We start from the raw sequence: 19,445 nt of genomic DNA, 5'->3' as shown, positions 1-19,445 counted from the left end.
CATCTGAGGTACACTAAACTTGGTTTAAACCCGGACTGAGTCTCATGCACACCGTCCTTCCAAGCTGGCATTTTCCAACCTAAAACACATGATCCAAGGAAACCCATTCAGAGAGGTTTGAATTATAATTTTGACCAGGCTTAGCCAAATTTATCTGGAGAACCAAGCCTTGATCCTGTAAAGCCCAAGAAGCCATAGCAATACACGCCTGGTCAGCCCATCTGATTGCAATAGCGTCACTTATTGGTTAAAAAACCCTCAGGAGATGCACTTTACACCCTTTCTGTGACACTGTGAGGAAAGCAGGCTCCTCCTCTGTGACAAAGTTTCTCCATCTGGAGGAGGAGAAGGATGATCATCTATCCAGATGATGGCCTACTTGTTTACTCAAAACATGCTGATGCATCTGAATCAACCAACCCATTTGTATCAGTTGATTCACTTCAGTCAATTATCTGACCCAAAAAGAATCCGAGAAAATTGAAAATTTTCAATGAGTTCTACTACTTTTGGGCAAGGAATTTTTTTCCCAATTTGAAAATAATTCTTCTGTTGGAGAATTAATTTTTTAACAGGATCACCATTAACATTTCCATTAAAATTACACAATGGCAAAACTGTTTCTGATTGAGCTAACCAAAATGTACATTAGCATCTCCATTGGTGGAAATTTCCGAGGTTCTGCCTTTGTCTCTCAATGAAGAACTCATGTTTTTTCAAAATATTTCCCAAAACATTGCTCTAATAGCTCCAGTTATAATACTTCTGAAGGATATCCCAGGGGAGAAATGAAAGTCAGAGACTGGCTGCAAAGAGGACATGGGAAAAGCCAGTGGTTACTTCAAACCTCATCTCTGCTCTCCTGATTTCAGTCACTGATAGCGCAGCAGCCAAAGCTCCGGGTGCGCTCAGATGAAGTTCAGATTTGCACGACGGGTTTCCAGCAAGGAAAATGCCACCCGTGCAACCAGCTGATTGTTTAAAACAATGACAGCTGCTGAGAACTGAGCTTGGGGATAAAGCTCCCCGGCAGCGCCAGGCTGCCAGCCAGTGTCCTGCCCTGCTGCTCCTTGCCCAGCCATGGGAGCGGGGACAGGGCTCCCTTCAGGGGACAGCACGGCTGGGGCTGCCTCCCTCTTCCAGAGATGTCCCGTCGCACTCTTTGTACCAGGCTGAAACCGTAGTGGTTTGTTTTTCAGTCTGATCTATTTGCAGTGGGGTTTGTGGTTTCTAGTAAAAAGGGAAAAAACAAATAAGTAAAATAAAAATAAAAACAGACTCTCTTCCCTCCTCCTCTTTCTCTCCCTCTCTTCCCCTCCCCTTCCCTCTCCCATCCCTTCTCTGTTTTCCTTTTCATGCCAATAACTAGAAGGCTGTAATTTCAAAGCTGCAGCAGCTTTCCCAGCGCCCGGAGGAATGTGCAAGTGCCTGGGATGTTTCCGCAGGGAGCTGCGCAGCCCCACTGCGCTGTGCAGCCCAACGGGGCACGAGGCAGTGCTCTCTCCTTTCCAGTGCCTTGGTCAGAGGTGCATTTTGAATTTCGCCTGAGAGGATGCTTTTTCCCCTTTCCCCCCTCCTTAAAATAGCTTCCTTATTGTGTGTGTCAAGTCCTTGGCCTCCCTGGGTTTTAAAGTTGCCATTTCTGTTCTGTGAAATCACAAAAGGGTTCATCTCATCCTCCTTTTCTGCCTGTGGTCTTCTGTCATCTTGGGATAAGAGAAAGGGGATCTCCTTCATGATCAGAAGGTATCAGGCTGGAGCACCATGCAAACAGCTAGTCCCAACAGCTGTATTTACAGCCTGTTGCCTTTGTGAGAGGCTCCAGGGAGCACAGGAGATTCGGGAGAGGAAAAATCACATATCTGCGTAATACCAAGCCAGGTGGGACCAAGATACAAAGCAAGTTTTTTTTGGGAAGAGTTGATTTCAACCCCTCTGTGCCTGTTGTCTTTTGTCATTAGATCCCTTCTATGATGCAGTCAGGAGAACAGGATGGGGCAGTAGTATGAATTCTGGCCTCACCAAAAGTAAGTTGTCTCAATGGGAATCATAAATTCTGCAACGGAAGATCAAAATGAAACCGTAGGAGAAGAAAGGCATGGCTGGCTTGTGTTATGAGCATCAGAATGGCGGAAGATTTGGGGATAGTCAGTAAGAGAAGAGCTAGGATTATCTTATGAAAATAAGTAAAAATTGACACAAATACTTTTATTATTGAATCGTGTATTGAAGATGACAGCACAAACCTCTAATACTTTCGAGATTTGATTAAGGGGCCAGGAGTAGGTCCTCCATACAAACATAGACTCCAAGTTAACCACCCGCCTGTGGTCCAGTGTAATTTTTTTAGGAACAGATGTAGAGAGCTTGGGCAGATTCTGAGAGTTTCTTAATATTTTTCAGAAAGTAAGATTCTACACAAAGTCTAGCGGGCAGCTAGGGCCCTACTGCATGAGACCTACTCACCCAACTGTTCTTGTTTCTTACTGGTTTTACAGTGTCTCTGAATTCACAGTACCACTCTGGGTGACATCTCGTTAGAAATATCAGTTTCCTGTCCCTAAAGACTGTATTCTAACTAACATAACCCGCTGATCCTGAGCCACACTCCCCTCTGCTTGCACTGCTGGGATGTATCCCTGCGCAGCAGTGCAAGCTGAGCACATTTGACTGTCAACGAGATACTACTGGGTGCAAATAAATGTGGCAGAACCTGGCTGTCAGCTTATGCTTCCTTTGCTTTGCAGCTTTCTGAGTGATGAGCACTCTAAATGTGAAGGCTATTCTTTGAGTCAAAGTTTTCTGTTATGAGAAATGATGTGAAGAGAAGGAACAGATGTTAACATTGAGGTGGTTTATAGAAATGGCCGTGATATTTTCAACAAAATGTTTGATTTGATAAAACCAAAACTTTTTTGCATAAAAAGCTTTAAATAAAGAAGTGCTCTTTCCAAAAAATATTGAAAAAAGTTCCAACATGAAAGAAGGTCAGAATTTATACATCTTTAAAAAATCCATTTTTCTGTTCAAAACATGGATGTAAACTAGAATGGAAGTTACTATAAAAGACAGAAAATTAATAAGGTACCTGCATAATATTTTTTCTTGCCTCATCTGCATATTTTCATTTTATGGTGAAATTTTTAATTTCTAGTGAAATCTCTTGATTTTATAGTGCCATTTCAAAACTATCAGCTCTTAGGATTAGAAAACTTTTCCCATCCCAGTCGCAATTATTCCTGTTCAATGTATCTTGTACTTGTCTGTTCTAGTACATATAAGATCTTTCTCTGTTTTTACAGGCCCTCCTGTTGCAGGGACGCAAAATGTGAATAAGACAACAGAACAGCAACGGCCTCAGCCAGGTAACTGTGGATTTTGTCCCTGCTGCATTTGCTAAGTAATTAGATTTGTACTAGATTGGGTGAATAAATGTGTCAAGCAGCACCAACTGAGGGCACAGGACAAACAGGCAGAGCTTTACAGGGAAGTCTCAGAATAATTAGTCAACTGTGACCAAGCAGTGGCAGCAATTGTTCCGAACCGTTTCTATTTTACTGCCTTGTCCTTCCCCATTCAAAAGAAACATCCTTGTTTCAGCTGAGTCACGTGCAGTGCCTAGCATCAGTTGCGTCGCCTTTGAAGCATCACGACGTGCCGTGTTCCAGGTCACCAAGCAGTTAGGGGCACAGAACTGTTTAGGCTGCAGTGATGGACTGTCTGCGCGTTACCTCTTCACCTCTGCTGTAGCGATGGTCAGTGGAAGTATCTCCAAACAGAATCAACAGGGCTTCCCCTGCGTCAAAGAAAACCAAATAAGAAAAGCAAACCCTGCTGGGCAGCAACAGCAGTAGTGTTTCCTGCTAGTTTCCCAAGGGGCCTTTGAAAAGCTAAATACCACCTTCTCTGCTTTGCACAGCTGCTTTCCATCCCCCCCTTTTTTTTAGGGGGTTGGTTCTTTTGGCATTGATTCAATCCACGAGCAAATGCTATAGATCCAAATCACCAAAACCAGAGAGAAGCAAAGGAGAAGTGTAGAGATTAGGGCTGAGGAGGCCCCACAAAAAGGGAAGGAATTCATTCCTAATAAATGCACTGTGGGGTTTTCAAGAAACACTCAGCCTCATTGGAGCCAGTGACAAAACTCCTGTTACTCCCATTTGTCTAACGCGCTGCTTGCTTAGGTAAGGAAGAGTTGGGTGAACATTTCACTGACCTCAGAGGGAAGCAAGCTGGACTGCTAATAAGTGAATTTGAAAATTTCATCTGCTGTCCCGCTCTTTTTATTAGGAGAAATATAGATGCTCCTGATTTGTTACTGCTCTACTATCCCTCACTTCTTTTTTCACATTTCATGTTTTCTAGTTGACACATAAGTGTAGGGTATGTCCAAAGAGATTACAATCTTTGAAAGCAGGCAGAAAGTCTGAAACCAATGCCAGAATCACTGTTCCATTTCAGATTCCATAAATAATTGGTGGTTGTTTGCTAAAAAAGAAATAAGGAACACATCAAGTCTGTTCCAGGCCCGAAGAGAAGAGGCAGTATGAGTAAAGAAAAAAAGTGAAAATTTGAACTGGTTTCTAGAATAAACAATAATGAACTGTTGTTTCTTTTTGATGAAGCATTTTTTAAAATAGCTTTTGTTGGCGGGTTTTTTTTAGATCCCTATCAAATCCTGGGGCCCACTAGTAGCCGTCTTGCCAATCCAGGTGAGTTCGTCTTTAAATTTCAGACCACCATTATCAAAGGGCTTAGCTCTCCTTCTGATCTACGGCTCCAGTCTGTACTGGACGAGTAGCTGTTGTCCTTTTAACACAGGGGCAGGCTGTGAGAGCCATTGACTTCAGTAGCTGTGCTCTCACAAGCACTTTTGCACGAATCCTTACAGAAAAGTGAGGAAAGTGGTGCAACATCATCTTTGTCAGGGCAAAATCACTATCCTGAACGTTCTTAAGCAAAACCATATAGGGGACTTAAATGCTGGTCTCTCAGATTTGCAGTACAGGTTAGTTTTTCACTGTCTGCGATGGATTAGTTGAATGGAAGGCACAAAGCGTCTCCAAAAGTCACAGCTTAGTAACTGTCCCTAGCAGGCCATCTGCAGAAAACAACCCCTGACTTTGGGGAGTAAGACCTGGAGTAAATCCTGCTTGAACTAAACAAACTTGTATACATTGAATGCTTGTAAGGAAACGTCCTCATAATGCGCTTTACTATTAGTATAACCACGTTGAATAAAACTAGGAGTCATCTAGTCTGGGGAAGAATTAATCTTACGTAACTCAGATCACCAACTGGAAAGAAAACTGTAGGTATCCAAAACAATATCCATGGTAAACAGTAAGCAATTAAGAGTTGAAATATACTGTGTTAACTGTTCAGTGAAAAATTTTGCAGAACAGTATGCTCGGGGAAAAAACCTGTTTATGAATAGCCCAAAGATTTTAAGGCCAAAGGCGACCATTATGAAATCTAATCTGACCTCAAACTCATGAACAGAACAAAGGATTGACTAACTTGTTTGCTGGGAACAGTTTATCCATTCCTACGTAAGATTTTCTAAGGCTTGAAGGAGCAGTTCCCAGTAAAGATCGAGATAGTCCTTCTGTTTCCTGCCTTTGTCTTTGCTTTTAAGCAGGAAACACAATGTCATTTCCTTTCCTCTTTGGCTTGCTTCTCGCAGGGAGCGGGCAGATCCAACTGTGGCAGTTCCTCCTCGAGTTGCTGTCGGACAGTTCCAACGCCAGCTGTATCACATGGGAAGGGACCAATGGGGAATTCAAGATGACGGACCCTGATGAAGTGGCACGGCGCTGGGGAGAACGCAAAAGCAAGCCCAACATGAATTACGACAAGCTGAGCCGAGCCCTCCGATACTACTATGATAAGAACATTATGACCAAAGTGCATGGCAAAAGGTATGCCTACAAATTTGACTTTCATGGCATTGCCCAGGCTCTTCAGCCTCATCCCACTGAATCGTCAATGTACAAGTATCCATCAGATCTCTCCTACATGCCGTCTTACCATGCCCACCAGCAGAAGGTGAACTTTGTACCCCCGCACCCTTCTTCTATGCCTGTCACATCATCCAGTTTCTTTGGAGCAGCCTCACCTTATTGGACCTCCCCTGCAGGAAGCATTTATCCAAACCCCAATGTCCCTCGCCATCCCAACGCCCATGTATCACCACACTTGGGCAGCTATTACTAGATGCTTTTATCTTCAAGTGGCCTTTATCAGTCTGGTTGGACTTTTTCTTTACTTCTGGGATTTTTATGTTTTTTGGGGGGAGCCTTAATGGATAATTGTGGCCTTTCTGGGGAAGAATTAAAACTGGATATTGGTTATTCCTGGAGCAAACCTTTTACTTTTGTAACTTTGCCTCTTGTGTCTTGAACTGAGAGATGGATGCTTCTTTGGGCCAGTACTCTGCATTTTCTTTGGGTTTTAACGCTTATGTCCTCTGTAGGAACTGACTATGAAGATTGTTCACCATTACCTGGAGCGATTATTAGCTTTTTGATGAGAGAAATTTTTAAGGATTCAAAGGCTTTTGACAAGACATAGATCCGACTGTGGGTCGTAGGAAAAGATGACTACATGGATCTTTTTCTCGCTGTGGAGAGGGTAGGCAATTTGACCATTAAGTGGAGGACGTTGGGCCGCAGGGGACTGCAACTGGAATCTTAGCTTTAAGGCAGATGAGGATTTTCTCCCAACTGGAAATGAAATATATATATAGTCATATATATATATGTACATGTATATTTTAAGAAGTAAAGGGCATTGAAGGAACTTTTCTAGAGCATACAACTTCATTAGAACTGTGTATTAACTCCAGAAACATCAGAAACCAGAACAAAAAGTAACCTAATTTCAAGCACAGACATTCCTTGAAAGCAAAAGTGAAGTAAAATAAATGACAGCAGGCCCCTGAGCTCTGCCAGAGTTTTAGGGATCGCTAAATGCTACCGATTCGCGAACGCTGTGCGTTTGTCAGACCGTCATCCAAAGTGGTCAACAAATCAGAAGGCAAATTACTGTATAAATTATGCAGAGTTATTTTTCCCTATATCTCACAGTTTTAAAAGAAAGTTTAAATAAAACGAGTTGACCTCGGTCACAAATGCAGGTTTGTTTTTTACTATCAGCTCAGTTGTTTGTGGGTTGTTTTTGTTGTTGTTTTTTTTTTAATGTAATTTGTACATCTTTTCAATCTGTACATTTGGGCTGTAGCTTTGTACTTTTTGCTAAAAAAAATTAAAAATAAGACATGAGTAATGTATCTGTTGGAGACAGCCTTGGTCCTGCAATTGGATTCATAATTGACCCCCAAAGTAGCCAGAAATCTTCCAGCTTTCCCTGGATTTGTCTAGACTAGTTTTTTCTTGTATCAGCCTGTCATAATTGTCTGCAAATTAACTCCACTTAGTCAACATGTTTGCATTGAAGCTGATTGAAAACATGCACCAGCATTTTAAAGCAACTATTTAAATATTTTTTGATTATTTTTCACCAAAATCTTGAACTTTGGAAAGATCTTAACCACTTCACAGAGGAAATTATCAAATACTTCTCACAACATCTTTTCGAAAACTTTCACTAGGGGTTTTCATTTAAATTTTAAACCTTCAGAAATTCTCAGCCATCTCTAATTTTGCACATGTTAATTTGATGATCCACAAATGGCGGTTTGGTGCCATAAACAGAAGGGTAAACCACAAGCATTTGTGTTTTAGAACAGATGTCTAGAGCAGGGCTGAGACTTACATGTACAACCTATTAGCTAACTTGTATTAACTGGCAACCAATTAACAGGATCACAAATATCTAGTCTAGACATAACCTCTGGGACTCCGTGCGGGTGCAAGATTTGGTCCATGTGCATCCGATTGCAGGATGAGAGCCTGAAACCAGAACATTATAGTCTGCTCATAACTTTAAACAGAAGCACTGATGCCATTATTTAACAAAATGGAACAATAAGATCAAGCTAATCAGTTTAGGTCTTAGTGCTTTCGGGATGTTTATAAGTAACATTACTGCAATAATCGCAAAATTTAAGTATGAAGAAATTACCCATGGAAATGGGGCTTTTGCTACTATATATATGCAATGTACTTTTTGGATATTAAAATATATATAATTTTGCAAGTAATCTTGGTGTTTTTTAAGAAATGTATTAAGTGTTACAATGGAACTGTTGTATGAAGAGGACGATGTAAAAAAATGTGACAAAATAAATGGTGGTTTTCTTCTCTAAGGCATCATATTGTCCCACTCTCTCCCTCCCATCTCATATCTGCAGATAAAGCATGAACTCTGCCTCTAAATTAAATTTAGCTAAAAAGGAAAACAAAGCAGCTCCATCGTAGTGGCAATCATAATCCTTATCACTATAAAACAATATCGACTTCTTATTCCAGAAAATTGGTGTCTCTGGAGCCAGTGTTTATCAGACCTAATTTAGTTATTGAAGTGTCTAAATCAGAAACCTAGGCTCCATCTTTTGTCCATGGAGAGAGAGAGAGAGAGAGAGAGAAAGTGGTAGAGTAGCCAAAGCTGGAGGAGGTGAAGTGTCTTGTACGAGGACGGTGGCAGGGCTGGGAGCAGACCCTTGCCCTTGTCACAGCACCGTGCCGAGTGCCAGGACATGCAGCCTCCCTGCAAGAGCCATAACTGACCTAATAGACATCTCCATCTGTTTGCTCTTCAGGGCGCTCAAGAAGTCATTGACAGAATGTATATATGCAATGCTGTATGTATTACCCGCCTGCCTGCTGCTCATGTTTCTCACCTAGCCCCAAACCCCAGGGAAAGCCAGTGCTCCAAAGCATTCCTGAGGTGGAGTAAGAGGCTGCAAAAACAAGCGCTGCCAAGGAATCTTCTGATTGTGTATAAAGGTCAGGCAAAGGCACTTCCTGTATTTTTGCAGACACACGGTGGTCCTGAGAGATAGCTTGATCTTTCTGCCGATTTGATAAGCCCTTAGAAATACATAACTGCACAAGTACACCATTTCCTTCCTCCACACACAACCTTTTGTTGCTAAGTTTCTAGTACAATAGCTTTCACCGGCTTGATTAGCAAGCCTGGGCTCTGAAAAAGAGCCGTGTTAGAGTGTTCAACCACTGCAGAGCTGTTCCCTTTGTGTATTCAACCATAGTTGCTCAGTTTAGTCATAAGAGTGAGTGTTTTTTTGCTTATCTCTATTGTTTTTCACTTTAGTGCAATCCCAGATTCATTCTGGCTATGCATCATCAATAGAAATATCAAGTCTTTTCTTTTAATACAGCGTGCCTGCCCAGTTGCCAGTAATAGAAAAATCTGAAGACTAAGATTGCGCAAAAACATCTAAAGGCAGAATCTGAAGGTTATCAGAGTGCAAAGATGTCTTTGATAGCAAAATTTGGCCAGGAGGATCCTTGGTGAAAAAAGCTTTTGAAAACAACCGACAATTTAAGAAGCGTCTGTTTCTGGCTGTCCAACTTGCAACACCTTAAAAGGAGCCCAGAGTGAGATGCAAGGTGATCAGCAGCATCCACAGTCCACATCCTTTCTGTCTCCTTTCATCCTTCTCTCCAGAGTACTTACTGGTATTAATCTTTGCTACTATTCGCTAATATTTAGCTTTAGGTAGAGTTTGCCACCCATTGCAGGCTGCATTCCTATGGAATAAAGAGATCTTGGAGTAAAGAGATCTCACACCAGTGTGCCAGACAGCCTCAGACTGGCGGGGCGCTTCCCAGGCACCTTTTAGCATTTTCATAAGATATAAATAGTTTACATTCCTCAAGTAAAGAACAAATAATAACATACAGATCAGGGTAGCCCATTTGTACCCCCGATAATTAGCCTGACTTTGCCATGTTGGAAGTTCTAGGGATGATAACAGGGGGATCTCCCCTCCCAACCCAAGTTTCTGCGACACTGAGAGAAAATAAACAAGGAATTTGACAGTACTAATGCTACTTTTTGCTTTTCCCAGGAGGATGAGGCAGATGGAATTCAAGTATTTCAGGCTTATATCAGAAAGTTTACCAAACAGATGGTTGGGATCACATGGTTGTGAGCTGTGAGTCAACAGGGATAGCAGAAAATCTTCTCTGCATTGAAGTTCAGAATTCAAACCTCACAGGAATCCCAGCTCCTATTGAAATCAATGGTAACTTAGCTATTAATTTCTAATCATCTAGTATTCACCCAGTGTTTCTGTTCTGCTACACAAGTGCAAACACTGAATAGGATCTAGCTGAAATATGCCAAACTAGAATTAGCTTTACATTTCACCTTCTACAAATAGATTGTATATGAAGTAGAACCGGTGATGGCTTTACAGTCTCTGAGCTCCAGCTCCTTTAGCTGGGCTCTCTGTGACTGCTTGTTTCTATTTGAGATGTACCTGCCTCAGTGTCTGCATATCAGAAAAAGGGAGAACAAGAAGCTATTCTTACTGCTTAATTACAGATATCAAGTCTAGAACCTGATTTCAACTGTATTTTGAAGAAGGCTTTTTATCCCCACTAAATCACTGCTTAGAGTTGAGAGGATGGAGCTCCCAGCTTAAGCACTTGCTAGATGTGCTAAGTTAGGAGATGCCAAATCCTTCTAAAGCTAAGCATCTATCCTTATCCTTATCCTTTCTATAATCCTCATATGCCAGAACCCATCTTCTGTATACATGAGCGGCTTACTGCTTTCATATACCTAAGAATGGTATTTTAGCCCTGAGGATGGATTTCCAAACAACTGCAAATTTCTAACATGCACCTAATACTGTTGCAAGGGAGAGGGATTTCCCCATGCTAAGGCCTTCCCGTTAGTAACGAGAAGGAAGTATTTCTCATACTACCGCCCAACAAGTGTACTCCAGTCCTAATGAGACACTAACTACGTGGGAAATTTGCCATAACTTCTGTTGGTGCCAGTACTTGGTGTAAAGCTGGACTTATCTGGTAATATTTCATGTGCATTCTTACTGTTCACAATGACAGTAAATGACTACGCCTGAAGCTTTGTAATAAAAGCACTGATGAACCCAGCTGCTGTTTCCCACCCCTACTGTCAGAAGAAAAGAGCCATCGGTCTGTAAATTCTGGGTTAAAGGAGCCAGCTTCACTTTATTATACTATTACAATAATAGATTTTTTACAGGCTGCTTTGCTGTGCTCATACAGTATTTTTAATGACCTCTGTGAAATTAGTTTCTTAGACTTCAGCCTGCTTCCTAACAAAGTAGGTTCTCCCACATCAAACTGAGTGTTGCTGCATTTGGTGTTAATTAGAGCTGTAGTCTAGAGGCACATCGGGGGCTGGGGTTTATAAATTCACTTCAAAGACCCTGTTTGTATACTTTTACACAATACCTAGCATAACATAGATAGTATGATTTTCATCTGTAAAAGCAGAACTTGTTGCACATGAAGCTCAGACTTTTCTATCATATTAGAAAAGAATTAAAAGACCCTCAACTAAGGCCATACGAAGAATGAAACATAATTTAGCTCGTGCCTTACAATTTTTTCATCTACAGAGGCAGAAGTCCCTGCACATAAAGCTCAGATTCTTCTATCGTATGAGAAGAGAACTAGAGATCCGTGACAAAATTCAGCTCTTCAGGCTCTAAGACTAGCAAACAGTCCCTGATACTAAACCCACTAAAAAGAAAGACGAGAAAAAAAAAGCAGCTTTGAGGCCACGCAGTGGGGAATGAGCTGCTCCTAACGAGGCACCATGCAAGCAGGTGTGTCAGTGATGGCACACCTAAGTGTTTGCAGCTGAGCTGCTACTTCACCACCACCCCCTCACCCCACCCTATAAATAGCTGCAGCAAACAAGCAGAAGGCTTTTTCTCGGCAGGGGGAGCTTTTTAGAGGAGGGGACCTAGGTGCTGCTTATCCAGGAGCAGGCAAAAAAGGATGAAGATCTGTATTTCTTATTTTAAGTTGTAGTTGCTAAAGGAGGAGGAGTGACCGGGGGACTCTGGCAGTTTGATGCACAGCTATTTCAACACAAGAGCTTGCTTCTTCCTTTCCAGGAACTGCTGCAAACTTGTTGTTTGCTTTGGCTTTTCGTTAACTTTCTGTCTCCTGGAGCTGTAAAGTCCGATGCTGGATCTGCTTTACCTTCCCTGCTGCTGCAAAGCCCTGTCTGCAAGCCAAAGGAGTCTCCTCTGCCACAGGCCTGTGCTGGCCCATCATGCGTGGGGATGAACAGCATCACCAGCCCTTGGGGAGCACAAGGTCTGTTTTCCAAGTGTCTCTGTGCTGCTGTGGGAGGAGGTTGTGCTGTGAGTGTTGGCAGTTGGTGCCTGTAATAACCTGAACCCCACCCATAGGTTTTCTGTCACCATCAGGACCTGCAGGACTGAGTCTGCCTGGGGCTGGGAATGGGTGGAAGCCTTGCAAGGCTCTGGGCTGGGGGTCTGCCCTCAGTGCTTTGGAGGAGTAGCCCTGTAGTGATTAACGGGCTAAGGGCCCCTTGGTGGGGTATGCAAAGCTCCCGGCACAGGAGCACAAAAGGACCTAATTTGGACTTGTAGATGCTGTCAAGTGATACGATGGCTTTACAAACACTGCTACAGTGGCAGTGAATGCTTTGCGTGAGTTTCTGTGGGCTCTGTAATGTACCAGGAACACTTCCAAATCAGAGGGGGGCTTCAGCTGAGCTGTGCTTTTGGGCACCGTTGCAAAACTAACATAGTGCTAGAGCTCAAAGCTTTCCCAAGGTGGCCTGTGGTGTTGCTTTTTTTTAACAGCTGGGGAAACTGAGGCGCTCTAAGCAGGGAGCGGTGACTTGCTTGAAGTTAGAACAGAATTGCACGTGGAATATAGGTCTCCCCAGACCCAGCCTCGCTGTTACTAACCCACCCCACCTACTGCAGACTCTGTTAAGGGTGCTTTAGATGCCACGGCGGACGTGATGTTTACAGCCCCCAGCCCTCCACTTACACATCACCTCTGAATTCATTGCAGTGAATTAAGTCTCCCAACACTTCTGTGAAGTGGCTAAATATATCCAGCTAGCAGAGCTCACGCCAAAAATAAGTCCCTAAATGCATTAAACTTTGTGTAATAAAATAAGGAACAGTCCCAATAAATTCTTGCTTTTGGGCTTTCAAGATTGCCATAGTTCGCGCTGTGAAGCTTGCTGTGCTGCCAAGGCGCAGTGTCGGGCTGGTGCCTGTGCGGGGAGCGGAGCGGGCTGTGCGGTCCATCCAGAGGTAAGGGCTGCCATCCAGCGGCAGCAAGGCAGAAGACACTCGGGGGATGGCTCGGATCCCTCTGACAGCACCCCTGCGTGGTCTCCAGCAGCCCAGCCTGCCTCCGCGGTGGGTTGTCATAACAGAACAAGGCAGTAACTTGGCCCCTGCGGAGCTTGCTTGGGATGCGGTCACCCAGGAGAGCAAGGGCTTCAATACTTTCCGTGCTTAAATTTGGCTAGTGGCGTGCGAATTGAGATGTGAAGTGAGATGGTCTCATTTCCAGCCCGCCCTTGCTTGTCCAGCTCCCCGGAGCAGGGAGAATTTATGCCTGTCTTGTGGAGCAGTGAGTTTGTTCAAGTCGTAAGCTTCCCCAGGCAGATGCTTCCACCACAGGAATGTCAGCCTGGCCTCAGGAAACATATTGTGTACTCTAGCAGTGGAGAGAGAGGGCTTTAGCCTTCCTCGCTCTTGTTCCAGTGACATTGTCACAGGGTGACGTGTGATTTAGGGTGTTGTCATAGAGGTTCCCCAGGCCGCAGCGAGAAGCTGTAGGCACAGATTCAGCAGAGGATTTAGGCACTTGCTCAGCTTCCCCTGTCCCTGCCGCAGCAGGGGCTCTGCTCACATCCCGCGCGTTGGGCTGTGGTTTCTCCCTGCCTGTGTCGGGAACAGGAATTGGGCCAGCACCGTGACAGTTCAAGGCGGGGGTGAATTGGAGGGGGCAAAATAAAAGGGAAGGGGAAATAAAGGCTCTTCCCAGCTGAATTCACATGAGTCTAACCACATCAGTTTGCTGCCTGGGGAGAGGAAAGAGGATGTGACACCTCAGCTGCTCTCACTTGTGTCGGGGCTTTGCCCACTGCTGACTTGTTTATGGGTGAGTAGTTGAGTTTACAAGGAAGCGTGTAGATGCAGAAGTTATCCCGGCAGTTGCTGTGAGCTAGTTAGCAGTGGTCTGCCACATTCCAACAATGCAAGTCAGTACGAGTATCTAAACAGTTTGCCAGGATTTGGTTTTTTTATTATTGTTATTTAGGGGTCTCTTTTCACCAGTCACTACCAAAGGGTGTGTAGAGACAGCTAACTAGCACATGTCAGTTTACTAAAAGCAGTTATTTTAATTCATGGCCCTTTCTCCAGCAGTCAGCAGGATGCCTTATTCATTTGCCAGCAGGAGGGTAAATCTATTTCAAAATGGTTGAAATATTATGCACAGCTTGAATGAATGTTTAAAATAAATACAGTAGAAGAAACATGTTGTTTGTGAAATGAGAAGATAAATTAAGTTTAGTGCAGACACATTATTCCCAAGCCTAGCTGCTTGGCTAACACTTTCACAGCTAAATCCTTTAGGCATTAACCCAGCAATAAGTACAGCATCTGATTTCTTCTCCTGAAGAGACAGGACTTTCTCTTCAGTCCTTTGCTTTGTATTGACCAGGCTGTTGGCCTCCGTAGCATGTTCCACTTTGTGGAAAGGACTAATTGTTGCTGCCGACAGTATGGGCAGCCTGCAGACTGGGTGGACAGGGAGGGCAAAGAGAACCATAAGGCTCAAGCAGAGTGCTGTGGAGATGTAAAAATGAAACGGTGTCACGGGTAAAGAAACCAGTCTTTGTTTTCCAGTATCAGGTCTGTGGTTGCCTCCAGCCCCTTCTGCTCAGCAAGATTAAATTTATTTTCATCCTCTTAACTGAACTTTCTTTTAATGGCAGTAGGGGTGACAGCCCCCAAAATAGATTTCCTATGGAGTCTCTCCTGAGTGGCACTGCGTGCCACATGTCTCCCGATAACCCTTTTTCCTTGCCTTGGGCCTTTATCTCTCTGGTGACAAACAGCCCTCTCTGGACAGAAAGAGGAAATTCCACTCATTGTTCTCCTGCTGCTGGGCTCTGCCTGCACTGCTCTATCTCCTGCCTGGTGCACCGCTGGCAGCTGGGGACTGGCAGGCATTTCCTGAGGTGACAATCAGCTGCAGGCTCATGGGAGGAAGGTTTCATTCCTAGACTCCCATTTAGGTCCCAGTATGGTCGCCCTCTAAGCTTGAGAGCTCAGCCATGACCCTGTCAACTTGGGTATGTCCCCCTCGTATCTTTGTTCGTGCAGTAGCCAGTCCCCGTATTCTCTCTGTAACACCAAAACACGCAGAAGAATATGATCGCCCTTCCCTTACTGTAGGCAGCATAGGTAGCTTTTGAGGCAGGTGTAACTGTTAGAATAGACTGAACAGCAGGGCATCGTCCTTGCAGCAAGATCAAGTGTCTTCTGTTTGAGTTGTGATAGTGCTTAATACTTCTAGACATGGAATAGCGCCTCCTCACACTTGTGCTGTAGGGACATGGGGTAAGAGCTTAGAAAAGCTGTGTCATGAACTTACAGGCTTAAGATTTTGAGATGGCTTTCTCAAGGGCAGTGCCTGAAAGTGTGTTGTTTAGGGACCCTTTAGACCTTGGAGAATCTACACAACCCAAAGGTTTGACCTTTTAAATGGATTTCCTATTGAATTGCTTTTCTTGTACAGTAAAGTCTATCTTTCTACTTCTATTAAGGGCATCTTGGTGTGTCTCTTCTCCCAGGGGTAAGAGGTAAACTTGTAAGCCTTGAATACTGCCAGTACTGCTTTCTAGGGAATTTACACACAGGCCAACTGTACAGGAAGCCTATAAAGGAAATGTAGCAGCAGCTATGGAAGGACTGAGCAGCACAGCAGCCTTTTGGTTCAGACAAGTCTGGGACTTTTGAGACTTCATTTCACTTCCCTTCTCCCTCCTAGAGTTCTGTGGATGGCCACCAATCGCTCGCTATTTGTGCTGGGGTGTGCCATTCAGAGCGGAGGATAAAACAACTGTCCTTCCAAGCAGACAATCTGAGATGCACTAATGGTTGGAGAGGCTCAGACGCTGTGGTGATTTGGATTGTAAAAACACTTTTACAGTTGATGATGTTATTTTGCAAGGCTGCAAAACCAGTGCACTTAAAATATTGGGCAATATCTGTGAATTACTGTGAATGTTTCAGCTGGCAGTTCCAGCATTCTGTAGTTTTGGCCATAATGCAGCCATTTCTAGTAATTGTGATGTGTGATGAGAACAGAACTTTCTGTGCTGACCTTTCCAATTGAAGAAGGGTGTAACAGTGGTGCACTGAAGAGAAGAAAGATTGAGACAGTTGAGAATTGTCTTTTAAAGTGCTTTAGTGACATAATTGTTCATAACATTGTTCTTTGCACAGCGTAAGTACCTTATATCCCGTGTTACAGATGGCAAATCTGAGATACATACTAAAGTGATTTGTTCTGAACCAACAAACGAGTTGATACCACACTGGGACTGAGACCCGAATACTCCTGGTTCCCAGAGTTTGATTTCCATACTCACATCATGTTCACCTGCAAAAGAACTTTGTCTTGTCAGCATTTGACCTGCTTAATTCTCCCCTTCTTTTAAAACTGCTTGGTCCAGCGGCTTTTAAAAAGATGCTTCCATTTTACCACAGTGTTGAAAATAGATGAGCTGAATTACATCAGTGGGAGGAGTTCCCCAAAAACCTCTCTTTTTGGTTTGCCACTTGAACTCTCAGCAAAAGAACTAGTTGGGAAACAAAAAAGGCTGTGAGGAAATGGTAATTCACGAAAAAGTTATTGAAGTTTCTTGTTGCATTTGAAACTTAAATGTCAAAAATCATACCCAGAAAATGTTCACCTACTGCTGAGCAGAACTTGTTTCCTGTAGGGATGCACTTTTTGCTGTGGTGAGTTGAACGGTTTGGAAGTAAATCTGAAGCCCAGTGTTGGTGGGAGGCTCCTATGCCATGTTTTTGTTTTAACAAGACCTTCATGCTTCAAAGGAAAAGATAATCTGTGTTTGCATTGTGGATTTTTTTGAAGGATACATCTAGAGCTGGGAATTTCCTCTCTTCTCCCAGTGGATTGCTTTTCTGCCAGGTGTGAAGCAATCAATGTGTTCTCCATCTCCCCGCTGTGGCTCACCTTCTTTCTGGACAGTTGTCTTCAGATGTTTCCTAATTTCACAGTTAGTCAGCTCCTGGGGAAGTGGAGAGATGAGGATCTGAAGGGTGAGATGGTTAGGAATAAGCTGCAAAATTCATCTTCTCCTATGATGGGTCTTTGCTTCTTGTTTTTTCACTTTTCATTTCCATTTGGCTGTTCTTCCCTGAAAGGAATCAAAGGCTTTTACAGGAGAGAAGTTGTATTTTACAGAGGTCTAGCTGCAGCAGGATGGCCCAAGCTTTGTCTTTTCTAGCTTCCTAAGCATGTGCCATCCCTTAATGCTCCATTTCTGTGGATGTACCAGCCTCAAAGAAAGAAGGAATTCTTTCAAAATGTTCAAAAGTGCTCAAGTGTTCTGGAGCCAGAGAGTCTGCTTTCATAGAGGACTTTGGCAAACAGAAACATACGTTGGTTTGGGTTTTTTTTTTAAGTTTTGGCTTCTAAGTCCCTTAGTTTCTTTAGCTTTGCCTTCTGTCTCCCCCTTTCATGTTCTCATTCCGACAGCTGTGTATCTTTAACATGTCCTGAAGTTTCTCTCCATCTTTTCAGGCTTTTTAACAGACATGCATGCCTCTGGGAACATAAGCGCGTTGAACATTCCAACATAGCAGCTTCATTAAATGTCCCATAGGTATAAAAATATAAACTCTATGAAATATATATATAGTGTAGTTAAATAGTGTTCTGGAGATCTGGAGATCACTGGTATTCTGTTCCTCTTTGATTTGAGGCTTTTGAGAAGATAAATGCTGGATTAGAGTAAACCCAAACCTGTGTTTCTTTTTTGTTTTACTAAGTTATTAATCCTCTCAAGATTGAATTCATTATGAAAAAAAGATACAGTCCCACGAATATCTGGAACTACATTTTTGTGTCACTGGTTTCACTAACTTCTGACAAGACAAAACCGGGGTTGTCGTAACCTTTCTTCTCTTTGGCTTTAGCTTCTTTCTCATTGTAGAGACAGAAGGCACAATGGGGAGTCTCCACGGCCACTGTCTTGCTGAAGTTCTGGAAGTCTACTCTGTATTTCCCTTCTTTGGTCTTGGACACAATGGGAGCAAAGCGATATCCCCAGAGCACCTCTTCTGGGATGTAGGATGTCCTCACTTGACAGGTAGCGCTAGTGGCTTCAACAGTGCCATCTAAAAACACCACCAATTCAAAATCTTGCTGCAGAATAGTCTCTGCTGCCATGTGGAAGAATGGGCTGTTCTTATCTATGATATGATAAATAGTTAATGGAGAAATGAAGAAGAGGTTCTCATTGCCAGCGTCAACTACAAATTCTATGTTGACTTGGTCCAAAATGATTGTTTCTCCTTCTGGGGTGATGGTGGTCTTCAGAAGCTTTCCGTAGATGTGACTGCCAATTAGCAAACTCTTCCTGAGGTTTGCCACCCGAATAAGCAGGCAGAGCTTCCCACCACGTTTGCTGATGACAGCATTCTTGCTGAAGGTGATGGTCTTAGCTCGGTTTTTGGACCTCGATATCTTGGCCAAGATGGCACCACACATGAAAGAATTAATTATTACCCCCAAGATAGATTGGAAGATGAGCAAGAAAATGGCAGTGGCGCATTGTTCTGTGACACATCTGAAGCCATAACCGATGGTTACCTGCGTCTCCAAGGAGAACAGGAAAGCTGAAGTCAGGCCGTTGATATTCTCAACGCAGGGGGTGTGATTTATGGAAGGATTGAATTCTGGAAGATCTTTGTGGATGTATGCCACAACGTACCAGAGGAGACCAAATAGAAACCAGCTGCCTAAGAACGCTGAAATGAAGATAGTCATTTTGTATCTCCATCGGAGATCCAGAATAGTTGTCCATATATCAATCAAAAAGACAAACCTTGACTGTTCTACATTGCCAAACTCTATGTTACACCTTCCATCTTTAGAGACAAGCCTTGCTCTTCGTCGGCTACGTTCTCTGATGTGGCTGGTAAAGCGTTTCCGGAGGTAGTTGAACATTCCCTCTGCTGATAGTGTTCTGGAGAGTAAGAAATAATAAACATTATGGGTAATGCAGGTTTCGTTTATACCTGCAGGCGAGAAGTAAATTCTGATGAAGTCTTGAGACACTTGTTTAAAGTTATATAATTTGCATATTTTCCCTCAGCTGATGGGGAAAAGTTCCAGTAAGTATATGAGGAAACTAACAGATTCTTGCCTAAGGAGCATTCCAGCAAAAAAATAATCATTTTGGCTTGCTCAGTAAAC

The 19,445-nt window shown here is 43.3% G+C and overlaps 2 protein-coding genes across 4 annotated transcripts in view; one reads left to right on the top strand and one right to left on the bottom strand.

The window, feature by feature from the left end:
- Positions 1-8,264, top strand: part of FLI1 (Fli-1 proto-oncogene, ETS transcription factor) — a 77,333-nt gene extending 69,069 nt beyond the window's left edge. For 2 of the 3 annotated variants that reach the window (XM_009890811.1, XM_009890810.1), the window contains exons 6-8: positions 3,303-3,365; positions 4,665-4,712; positions 5,687-8,264. In XM_009890811.1, the coding sequence (XP_009889113.1) occupies positions 3,303-3,365; positions 4,665-4,712; positions 5,687-6,216 (641 nt within the window). In that variant the 3' untranslated portion in view covers positions 6,217-8,264. Of the gene's footprint in view, positions 1-1,961; positions 2,028-3,302; positions 3,366-4,664; positions 4,713-5,686 lie in introns of all 3 variants that reach the window. The other variant, XM_009890812.1, reaches the window with a different exon arrangement.
- A 9,816-nt stretch (positions 8,265-18,080) lies between these two features.
- On the bottom strand, positions 18,081-19,220 carry KCNJ1 (potassium inwardly-rectifying channel, subfamily J, member 1). The gene has a single exon (XM_009890809.1). It carries the CDS (start codon positions 19,194-19,196, stop codon positions 18,081-18,083), a length of 1,116 nt encoding a protein of 371 aa, XP_009889111.1. The 5' UTR covers positions 19,197-19,220.
- Positions 19,221-19,445: the final 225 nt, after the last annotated feature.

The sequence above is a fragment of the Charadrius vociferus genome, unplaced genomic scaffold (genome assembly GCF_000708025.1).
Source record: "Charadrius vociferus isolate BGI_N301 unplaced genomic scaffold, ASM70802v2 scaffold858, whole genome shotgun sequence".
In the NCBI taxonomy this organism is placed as follows: Eukaryota; Metazoa; Chordata; class Aves; order Charadriiformes; family Charadriidae; genus Charadrius; species Charadrius vociferus.
This window is presented reverse-complemented; position numbering and strand designations above follow the sequence as displayed.

Coding starts and splice junctions, on each gene's coding strand:
- KCNJ1 (XM_009890809.1), bottom strand. CDS start 19,196: ATGTTCAACTACCTCCGGAAACGCTTTACCAGCCACATCAGAGAACGT.